This window comes from Amphiura filiformis, chromosome 11 (genome assembly GCF_039555335.1).
Source record: "Amphiura filiformis chromosome 11, Afil_fr2py, whole genome shotgun sequence".
Lineage (NCBI taxonomy): Eukaryota > Metazoa > Echinodermata > Ophiuroidea > Amphilepidida > Amphiuridae > Amphiura > Amphiura filiformis.
The window spans coordinates 45,526,030-45,538,261 of record NC_092638.1 but is presented as its reverse complement, the minus strand read 5'-3'; the positions used below and the strand labels follow the sequence as shown (position 1 = coordinate 45,538,261).

Sequence of the window (12,232 nt, the reverse complement as noted above, 5' to 3'; positions counted from 1 at the left end):
GGACACCCTCAATTTTACTTCATTTTGCTACTTTTTCTACTTTTTGCATAATTATAGTGCCCAGTGGTGTAGTAAAATACTACGTAAAAGACTAAGCCTGAAGTGCTTTAATAACAGTAAAATTTAACTTTTTATATTAAAACCGGGTCGACCCGGTTTTATTCAGAGTTCATCGATCGACTGCTTGCTAAGATCTCCTGTGGATGTCAGCTTATGTGTACACACGTCGAGCGCGATGCTCCGTTTAGTATTACATGTTCTTCTTCCTCATAAGTGCCTCCCTCATATGTATGAGTATTATCGCACTGCGTACAGACAAGCTGTACTTATTTTTTACTCTGGAACCTAGAGTAGATGAGTATATTTTTGAAGTACAGTCAACAGTACCGGGATGATCCCCTGCTCTCTTCGAATAGCCTGTGACGTTCTTTAACGTGCACACTACATTAATGTGAGAAAATATGCATGTACACGGGACCGACAGCTTAAAGTGCCCTACGAAGCACTAAGCAAGTAGAGTGAAGTGTCTTGCTCAAAGAGCCAGCCGAGCTCAGGCGGACCCGGGATTCGAACCCTTGACCCTTGGATTCAGAGTCCAACGCCTTAACCGCTAGGCCACGCTCTCCTCGCGACCATCGGCGAGCGTAGCATATGCATTGTAGGCGCTGGAATGAAATCGCAATTTTCTTCGTAATACCTTATTTGTTTGACTCGAGATTAAAAGGGGATAATGTGATCAGTGAAAACAAAAATTTAAATAGGAATCTATTCTTTATGCAAATCACACATTATTGCTTTGACTCGTCGTATTATCTTGTTTGCTAAGTAGTCGCTGATGTCGTCCTTTAACTAGTTATTTCATCGATTCATCTTCTCCTCATGATGTATCAGGGCTTCAATAATTACACGATTGTATCAATTGATTTCTGGTTTTCTCCCAAGTACTAAGTAAATTGGGCATACCGTCTTGAAGATGATCTCATGTGGAGACTTATCAACGCCTAACGTCTGGAACATCCTACAATGAATAGAGTAAAAACTCGCAATATTAAGGGATCGGATAGCAACGTTTGCACAGCGTTTTGTGTGATTTGAGAGCACATCAGACACACCAAATTATTAAAAATGGTATTTTGTACAATTATTATTTTGATATTTAACATTCCTCGAAGTAAACTTGATAAAACTATGAACTTAAAGTGTATGTAGTAATGTAGCTGTGGGGAAAAGCTATCCATCATTTGAAAATTTTGATCGTTCGTTTCAAAGATATATATCCCCAAAAGACCTAACATTTTTAGGTCAATGGGCAATTATCATGGTTAAAAAGATGAAACACAAATATCGCTAGTATATGGTTAGGTTTAAGGTAAAGATTAGCGTACATTTAATTCGGTGCTAAATTTTGTTTTGTTTTTATTTGTCCGTAATGGTTTCGTTTTGTATTGATTGTTTCTTTTTGTTTTGACATGCTTGACTTTGTTTGCGTCGCGGGTACTTACTCATTTTGAAATGGTTTTAGAATGTCGTCATTTGGATGCTCTTTATGATATTTCTGATAACCAGAGAAGGTTTCTATCAAACCAAGTAGCTCCAATAGAGGAACGTCTTTGTACTCGTACAATTCGTGCCTGAAGAAAAAACACCAAAAAATGCCGATTAATTAAGCACAATATCTTCACTGTGGCTTATAACGTCTTTCGACGAAAACCACAAATTAATATCGCATGACCAATCCTCGAATATTCTTCTATGCGAAAATAAACCAATTTAATTTGCTATGGCCCGGGGGCTATGCCTCATCCTGGCTTGTTGTTTCTGACCATTTCTTGTTATTTCTAATCTTTTCTTGATCATTTGCCATCTAAATGATCATGACCATTCCGTATTATGCCTGATCAATTCTAGTTATGCCTTACCATTTCTTGTTACTGTCCATTAGTTTTTTGCGTGACCATTTCTCGTTATGCCTAATTATTTCTTGTTGTACCCAACTATGCCATTTCTCATTATGCCTGATCGTTTCTTACTTTTCTTGACTATGCATGACCATTTATCGTTATGCCTGACCATTCCTTTTGTAATGCCTGACTATTTCTTGTTATACCTGATCATTTCGCGTTATGCCTGATATGCCTGACCATGGAGGTACCTCCATGGCCTGACCTGACTATTTCTCGTTATGCCTGGCCACTTCTTGCCGGACCATATCTGGATTTGGTTGACCATTCCTGGTCAGGCAAAGTAAGGCGATGGTCAGACATAACCAAAAATGAGGAATGGTCAGGCACAACAAAAAATAGCGAGGAATGATTATGAGCGGGGATTGATCACGAAATGGACAGGCACGGCAATAAATGGTCAGGCATAGCCAAAATTGGTAAGGCATAAACAAGAAATGATTAGTCAGAGAAGAAATCGTCGGTCATAACAAGAAATCGTCAGGCATAGTCAGGGATATAGCAAAAAATGACAAGACATTGTTACGAGCCGTAAAGATATACTCATTGTCAAAATCACCTTTTCCCAGTTTTCACACGATTGCACGACTAAACACAGTGTTTGCATACACTTTTAATATAGATCACACTAATAGTACTATTCGACAGTCTTCTTCTTATTGCACTCAATGTTCCGGACGACTCAAGTATATCATAATTTAAACTTGTCCTGTGGAGAACACTGTTCAGCGACGTCCACTGTATTATATACTTGAATTCATATATCCTTTGCGTATAAAATCCTTGTACATATGACTTTCTCCAGGACACATGCTTTTTCCTGCACTGATCCACTTTATTGACAAATGTCTTGTTTCATAAACCAGATTCCAGCAATCCCTTGGGGGAGGAGAAGCACTTTCTTTTTCGTTCTTGATGTATGAATAGCTCATTATAGGATATGCAAAATGACTTCATATGTATCTTTCTTTGAAGACATAGACTACCGACACATTAGAGAGCCCACAACAACTCCCTTCATACAATCCGCCTCAATACCATGTTTTCATTTCTTTATAATTATACCAAAGAAATAAAACTGGAAATTCCCCCAGCTATTAATTGCTCAGGGATTCTTCATAACATTGGTGCAATACAGTGAATAGAATCGGGAAAACTGGGGATTTCCAAAGATCAAAAATAGATATGATTGAATATGTTTTACTGATCAAAACGGTGTTCCCGCTCAAATGTCTTTATACACCAACTCTTGCATAATTACTTGAAAGGGGTTTCACATCTCTCATATCTCTTTAAAGTGTAAACAAAGATAAGTAATCAAATTAAATTACTCAGGGCACATCACACCCTCCACCTTAAAAGAAGAAAGTTTCAATATAATGAAAACTTTCTTTGATGTTTTCAACTTTGGCTTTGATATGTTTCAAATGATCTTGACCTACAACATATGCTTGACTGTAAATTGTACTTCAACAGCTTCGTCAACAATTCGTCGGTGGCATGATTACATAGTGACGGATGTTGGTCTTCGCCAGAAAAAAGTTCCTGAGTTAAACGCGATCAAAGAGTATGCCAATTAGTAATCAACCATAGCAGAACACTAACGAGTAAAATCCTCCTGCATTGTGAAAAACTAGTAACTAAAGTATTTTGAAACATGAGTAAAATGATTGCAAAGTTATACGTCAGTACGTTAATCTTCTCTTATTGATCTATAGGTTAAATAACACTAATTATGTATTACACGGGTTTCAATGGGAAAATGGCTAATTTGGGTGGAATTTTCTCATATTCAGAACTCACACAGTTGAATGGCACTAATATCAGGTAAAACTATATGATTTACATGTCAAATGATCAAAACCTCAACATTGGTTGACCTGAGACTTTTCTTGTTTCAACACAGTGAACCGTAAACACCTTAAAATGGCAGTGCGTCCTCAAATCTGAAAGTTACAATATGGTAGGGCGAAAATTTACTAAAAACCGAAGCCGTGCGTATGAATTTTGGTACTATTACAACAAAAATGTCATATAATAAGAGAAAATATACCATTTTGAAGCATCAAACCATAAAAAGTACTTTTTGGTTATATTACTTGATCAATTTCAGCGATTTTAATGCAGTCTTTTTTGCAAACAAATAGTTACTCGTCGTATTTCCATGATACGCCCAGGCCTATTAATGGTATATAACCTATAAAGATCCATCATACATCCGTCAGTATGTTATGCACACGAAAATCGGATCAAGGAAGGACTTCGAAGCATCCGTCGGTGCTTTACGCTTATTTTAAAATGCTTTTTTCATGATAAAACCGACTCAACACGAGTGCCCACGACAAACAAGACATTGTATTTGATTATTTACTCCCGATCTTACTAGTTCTCACTCTCATGATATAGCAAGATGTAACTTCTTTTTACCAATTTACACTGTATTACCTCTCAACTTGAAACCACCTCTTTACACTTTGTAAAACCTCGGGTATATGTCAGATAACAACAAATTTGAGCTTCAGATCTTGTAATATTAGACTACTCATTCTTTAATCTTCCCCCAGAGTAGCAAGTGTACATAAACGTTGAAATAAAACCCAGTGCATCCGACCATCAGTTTGGTTTTAGACCAGGAAGGTCCACCAACATGGCAGTAAATGATCTCTACTGCAGGATTACTGACAATCTTGATCAGAAACTGCACACAATTGGAATCTTTTTGGATCTCAGCAAGGCCTTCGATACCATAAACCACACTATCCTTCTTGATAAACTTTATCATTATGGTATCCGGGGCCTTGCTAATGATTGGATCCAAAACTATCTCTCTGGAAGAACCCAAAAAGTCATGGTTAATGGTGTTTGCTCTCATTCTTCTGATGTTACCTGCGGTGTTCCCCAGGGATCAATTTCGGGCCCTCTTCTTTTCCTCCTCTACATTAATGACCTCCCTGCACCACATCTATTCCACATTTTATATTGTTTGCTGATGACACCAACATCCTTTTTGCACACCATGACCCAAAATTACTTGAATTAACTATAAATAAGGAACTAAAGATAATATCTAACTGGTTCAAACTAAATAAATTGTCACTAAATATAAAGAAAACTAATTATATTGTATTTAAAAATAAACATAATAATAAACCTGATATTTCATATGATATAAAATAGATAGCACACCAATTGAAAAAGTAAATACAACTAAATTCCTAGGCCTGCTTATAGATCACAACTTATCATGGAACTCCCACACACAACACATTTCAAAATAGTTTCCAAATACAACGGTATCATTCGCAAGGTCCGGCAATTCATCCCCTCATCTTCACTTTTCACCCTCTATAACTCTCTTGTTCTTCCATACCTGTCTTACGGTGCTCTTGTGTGGGCTGACCCCAACAACACCAACTTACATTCGCTATTTCTTCTTCAAAAGAGAGTTATTAGAACTTGCACCTACTCCCTATGGCTTGCTCATACTGACCCTCTATTTTCCTCCCTTCGCACTCTAAAACTCTATGATATATACAAACTTCAACTTGGCTCTTTTATGTATCAATTTCATATTGGTCTTCTCCCGCCAGATCTTCTACATGACAATTTCTTTAACGTAGATGTATCTGCTCATTCTTATAACACGAGACATGCCAATGAGTCATTCATCATCCATACTAACACTATTTTAGCTGGCAATACTTCTAAAACCAAAGGACCCCTTCTCTGGAACACTATTCCACTCAACATCAGACACTCTGTGTCCCATGTTGCTTTCAAAAGCAGGTTGAAAAAATCTATGGTCCTTGAGTATGAATCGGCGTAGCTGCTGCCTATACTCGAAGCCTTACGGTACTTGTATGGATTGCTAATTTTGCCTTATTCTGGTTCCTTTGTGTGCTTTAATTGTCATCCATTGTCTGCCCTCTTACAATAGTACTCACCGAGCTTCTTCACATTAGGCCCTATTACTGTTTCGTCGGAATCACCAGAAGCCTTCGACACTTGTTCCATCTTGCTCTTGATTTAAGTAGTAGCTATGACCCTCACTATTCTCCTCTATCTCTTTCATTCCTCTCCCTCTTTCCTATTTTCTTCTCTTTCTCTCTCGCTCTCTTCTTCTTCTTCTTCTTCTTATCGGATAATGTGTGTGTTTGTCTGTCAACGAGGTCTCTGCACCCCACGCCCCGCGTTTAGCAGAGTCCTCGTCAATCATCTTTTTCCCCTCCCATTTTCATTTTGCTCAACAACCTAATTCTAAAATAAAATCTCTGTCATCATGTATAGCCCCTCTCACTGTAAAGTATGCTGAGATTGACTCATTAACATTATTATCCATTGTATCAATGGTCATTTATGTATTTTGTAAAATCTAATGTATCATACTTATGATTCTTATCATGCATTACTATGCATTATATTATGCATCCATTGTATCAACATGATCAACAAACATTTAAAATGTACTCTGCCATCACTATAACTAAGAGAATTAGAAATATTATTATTATACTATTTTATCATTATGTTATTACATTATTATATTATAATATTACTATATTATCATTACATTATTATGTTCTATTATGTTATATTATTAAAAACATTAAAATTTTATATTTATTATCATGTATTACTATGTTATAGTTGATAGTATGTATTGTATTATTCACTGAGCATGTTTGTAGAGAGCCACCTTATCCGTTGTTAGGCGCTTATCATCGTAGAAGTACTTCATAATCAATTGCAATTGCAGTGTGGTATTTCCGTGATAAACTACTATAAGCACGCTCGTAATATCACTATGCATTTAAAGTGTATTTTGGTCAATCATACATAGTAATGCTATTCTAACTTAATTATATTGATTTAATTGTTACTGCCTAAATGTATTGATATTTATTTATACCAATGACTCTTGTTTACATTTAATTTTATTACTTTGTTGAGCTATTAGTATCACTTGTATATTGATGTTGATGATTGATGAAAATAAAATATGAATGAATGAATGAATGAATGAATTCGAACCGTCGACTTTCGTAATACTAGCACTTTTGGGGACCAGCGTGGAATTATCCTATAAATTCTTATTCATGCTTTCACTGAAGAATCAGAATATTTTGTCCGAGAAACCTTTGATTTCCTCAATTGGAAGCTTTCCAAAGAACACTTGAACCGTGTCATTTTTGATACCATGCAACATTAATGTTGAATTTTTTAAATGATTTAAACTTTGCAATACAATTTCTTGGAAATATTCTAAAAACATTAATGTGTGTGAGATTTTTTAAGCCACATGGAATTCTTTATGCAATCATTCTTTATGCAACAATTATATCAACATTAACGAAAAAAATACCGAGCATCGAGTATCTTACATGCAAGCTTTCATTTTCAGTATCGTGCAGGTTTTCAAATTTGAACAAACCCTAATTATATGTTTTGCAAGTACAGATTATTTAAAAAGAACGGAAAGGATTTCACAGTACAAACTATGAAGCCCATTTACAGTTAACCACTAGTGTGCATTTGTGTTGAATGATCTTCTTTCAAACTTGGAATGAAGTGAATTGACGCATGCATTATGTAATCGCTCATATCTTCGCAATCAGTCAACCGATTCCAGTATAATTAACGTATAAGATGCAGAATAAGATGGATACACACTGGTGTTTAGATCTTTGGATTTTGATGTCTATTTCTCGACTTACGTCCACATTTATTTGCCCGGTAATTTTTTTTGGGGACACCCTGTATACAAACAATTACTATTTTAAGACCAATCTATTGTATTGGCATGTTTACGGCTGTCTCGTTTTAATTTCATCAAAACACACTATATGCTTGTAGACGGGGTTTTACGGTATATCGTGTAATTCGTTTGGATTGTGAACGAATTACCCGATGTATACCGTGTAATTCGTTCATAGTTCAAACACAACATTCGACCTAGCATAATTTGTATAATGGTAACAAATCTGTTAAATGCAATTTTGAAATATCAGACATACCTTTGAAACTGCGGATATGGTATTACAAGTTCTTGTAGGTATAAATCACGCCATGTTTCCACAGGAAATGTGCTATTCAGTGTTTTAGAATAAAACTGAAAATTGTAAAAATCATAAACGGGACATTAAAAATATAACGGTATTCGACCAATTATCGATCAATTAAAGCCATATTATAGTATTTGCTGAGGAGGACGCCCTCACTATTTTTCAAAATTCTGTTTTTTACACGATTAAATTGTACATTATTAAACCAACATACCCTGCCAAAATCAAGACCCTAGGTGCTGTAGTTTTGTCAAAATCTCAATTATCATATTCGTATCTACGGTATCAATAATAATATATGCCGTGCACGACAAAATAAATATTTGCATACAGTTACTGAAGACTTACAGATGAGAATAATTCATTGAGCTTCTTAGCTATTTTGACATCGTCATGAAGGAAGATTCCATGGTTGCGAGCATAGACTGCCAAACAACCGGATGGTTTTAGTACACGATCTACTTCCTTGCAGAATGCTGGGAAATCAAACCAATGAGCCGCCTGAGAACTGGTGACAAGGTCCACCGAATTGTCTGCTGCGGGGATATGTTCGGCATCTGCAACACTGTGAATACAGAAAAGAATAATAAAATCAAAGTGGTATCGTTTAAAGTGGTCGCATTATTACGAAGCATCTGTTCATATTATATGCAATTTATAAGCAATCGAAAAGGATATGCAAACTTATCTCTCTGCGACCTTTTTTAGATTATGAACATTATACTTCTATACAGAGTGTCCCAGAATGATTTATACCGGGAAAGATGGAATTTTTTAGGTATGAACGGCATTTCTATTGGTCATATTGTTTTGCATTTTAAGTTTTACATATATTTAGCTTTCTTAGATTTTTTAGATTTTGAAAGTTGGACGTTTCTAGTAGAAGTTAGAGAGGATTGCGTAAAAATGATGAATTCTAAGTTTTGACAAAGCAACCTATTTTGAAAATCTGTAAAATTACTAACCGTTCAGCACAAAGTTATTTGGAAAATGTTGTCCAGTATATTTGTTGTGTCCTGTTCTTACTTCTACTAAATAGTCGATATCTATCGTTTATTTATGATGTTACGAAGCAATCCTTATATGGAATAAAGGATTTGCTACGCTTGAGTGACCTTAAACTATTCTTTCTTAGCTTAAAGCCAATTATTGCGGTGTGTGAGTTTCATCATTTGAAATGCCGGCAGAGTTGGATTTTTCATAAAAGTATAGAGAAGGTTCGTCCTTAGTGTCACAGCATGCATTTATGTCCACAGTATATTGGCAAACCAACAGCTACGTGACGAAGAAGATCAAAATTTACTGCGGAGGATTCTTGAGGAAGTTATATCCTCTGTAATAATGACATTTTTGGGTAAAAATTGGTATAAAAATCACATAAAAAGTATGTTTTTCAACCGAAATAGCTGATGTCATATTGAAATGTTTCACTTAATCCCATATCAAGATTTATTTAGCATTGTAAGCTCTACATCTGTGCCAAATGTTGTGTCTTTCCTATTAAAGAATGCAGGATTTCTCCAATATATTGCACAGTGTGGCTGAACGATGGTGATAAAGGATCCATGTGTAATGAGGGGCTGTGCAATAATTATGAGCCCTGGGGGAGGGTAAAATTGGGGGGGGGGGGGCAAGAAATTTTTGGCGAGCCGAAAGGGGGGGGGGGCAAGCAATTTTTGGCCAGCCGAGAGGGAGGGCGGGCAATTTTTGACACACATTCATGGGGCGCCTTTTAAATAAAATGCTCTAAAAAGGCTTAGGAAAACAGTACAGAAACGCTTTAATATGCAAATTTTCCTGCTCGCTGCGCTCGCAACATATATCTAGACCATTTAAGGTTTGCAAATTGGGATCCCAAAAATTTGGCATGTGTAAGGGGGGGGGGCAAAGAATTTTTGGCGGGTCGAGAGGGGGGGGCAAGCGATTTTTGGCAGGCCGAGAGGGGGGGCAAGCGATTTTGGCGGGCCGTTCGAAATTTTACCCCCGGGGAAAAATAATTATTGCACAGCCCCTGATGCCTTTGCACTGTAAATTACACCCAGGCTGGGTAATTACACACATGCAGTTTTCGTCCATTTTCAGTAATGTCACGCGAAAACGAATCAAGCTATGTCCATGAAAGTCACCAAATAAGTAGGAGACATGTGTAGCATTGTATTGCACTTATTGAGATTAGATACACTGTTGACTGTATATTTTTGATATTATGTTCAAACACGCTATAATGGTGTTTTATTTTGTCGTAAATGTAAAGCATTAAAAACATCCATACCAATAGTTGATATTCGCTGCAGCGTTTGCCTTTCTAGCTTCATTGACTTGTGCCTCACTTATATCACAGCCCATAACAAATTCAAAATGTTCACCGAGAACAGAAGTACTCTGCCCAGGTCCGCAAGCTACATCAACAGCCAAAAGGAATGGGGCTTTCTTCTGAAAACAAAACAGACCTTGAAATTATTGCAGTATATGTTACCGAAAAAACAACAACAACCAAAAACAAACAAAAAACAACAACAACAAAAACAAAAAACCCGAAAAACAAAAACAAACAAAAAAGCAACATAATATGAAATCATATTTACCATGTTTACAAGAACAAAACAAAACAAAAAACATAATGAGTGAGGCCTTAAAAATTCTCCCAGTATATGTTTATTATGTAAACTAAAAAACGACCGTCTGTTTATAATTGTCAGATGGAAAGAGTCATTATAGAAACGTTTCTACCTGTCTGAACATAGTGAAAGATAGTGATTATTATTTAAGGTTTTAAACCATTTACCTTTTCTTTCAAGAATTCCAGAATTTTATTAATAACTGTGGGACAAGGTTTAGGTCTGTATTTCCTGTACAAGGCAGCGTGTTTGAGTCCGGTGTATAACGACGCCATGGTGTATTTACCAATCTACATAGATAGTAGTAAATAACAAAACAGTATCCCAGGCTAAAAGCTACCGATGACCTCGCCATTCAAATTGCATTCTGATTACGAGGAATGTCCTTCTGATATCAAATAGTTTAAATTGTTTGAAATTTGCGATATAATATAAATTTTATGGCAAATTATTAAAATTTGATATTTTGTAATTTTATAAATGTAATGTTATGTACTTAATGTATATGTAGCTGAGATGAAAAGTCGACCATCAATTGAGAATTTTGACCTTTCAGGCCAAAATTATCATATAATGGGCGGTTTTTCACCACGTCATTACGATATTTTTCACTGTTATATAATATTTTCAAAACTAGCTGTGAAAGCAATAAACAATAATTTGATGACTGAATGTTTTCAGTGTTGAGGAAATCAACTAGAAATTAGTTTAACCATTTTCGAGTTTGTCGAAAATGTCCAAAAATTGCGAGTTAAGATTTTTTAAACGTAATATAAGGTATTTACTTATTTGATTTTCATTTTAGCTGTCATGGTGAATCATCACAATCAGATCACATCAACTAGGCTGGTTATCCCGAACCTGGCACAAACCTATCCACACGTAGATGGTAGCATCCACCAATTATATGTGCAGCTTCCCAAATTCCATTGGGTGAAGGAAGTTTTTGATAACCAAACAACTAGTAACTGATTTTGAAAGCAGGAGGAAACCGGAGATCCCTGGGAAAACCTGCGAGAGCGAGCATGGACCAAGTGCACATGAGTCCTTGGGCCGCGCCAGGGCTTTAACCCAGGACCTCGGTGGTGCAAGGCGAGGGAACAACCGCTGCTCTCCCTCTAGGGGTTTTGTTATAATAAAATTTTAATAATATCTAACTGCAACATTTTCCCTTTAAAATGAGACCAAATATTAATATTTCCATTAAGGTTTGCTAACAAAAAGTAACAAAATTAATAATGATATAGTGAAAAAGTGTGATTCTGCATAGACTTTATACAGCACTTTACATGAGTAATAAAGAATAAATTAGCTTAAATTTAAGACCTTAATGAGCCTTCTAGGTGAAGAAATACTCAGGAGACAATGTTTTGTAATTCATACTGCACGTCAAAATGTAACAAAACCACCTTTTTAGATACCCCAGTATATAGCGCAGGACCACATACATAGGCATACATAATATATATATATAACCACCCACATAAACATACAGCATTAGCCAAATTATAGTAAGATATCCTTACCTTATATATTTTCACCGATATCCTCACTTGGTTAGCATCTTACATATATTAGGTATATTCATTAG

General features: G+C 36.0%; 1 protein-coding gene across 1 annotated transcript; it reads right to left on the bottom strand.

Annotated features, from left to right (window-relative positions):
• Positions 1-4,503: 4,503 nt before the first annotated feature.
• Positions 4,504-10,925, bottom strand: LOC140163710 (uncharacterized). The gene is made up of 5 exons (XM_072187025.1): positions 10,809-10,925; positions 10,296-10,456; positions 8,372-8,588; positions 7,976-8,070; positions 4,504-4,789 (listed from the first exon to the last, which is right to left on the bottom strand). The coding sequence occupies exons 1-5, from the start codon at positions 10,914-10,916 to the stop codon at positions 4,504-4,506; spliced, it is 867 nt and encodes a 288-aa protein (XP_072043126.1). The 5' UTR covers positions 10,917-10,925.
• Between the last annotated feature and the right edge of the window lie 1,307 nt (positions 10,926-12,232).

Excerpts from the sequence above, each read along its gene's own strand:
- LOC140163710 (XM_072187025.1), bottom strand. The coding sequence starts at position 10,916 with ATGGCGTCGTTATACACCGGACTCAAACACGCTGCCTTGTACAGGAAA. Across the intron at positions 8,589-10,295 it reads GCAGCGAATATCAACTATTG|TGTTGCAGATGCCGAACATA; the intron begins GTATGGATGTTT and ends CTGTATTCACAG. Across the intron at positions 8,071-8,371 it reads TCAATGAATTATTCTCATCT|TTTTATTCTAAAACACTGAA; the intron begins GTAAGTCTTCAG and ends TACAATTTTCAG.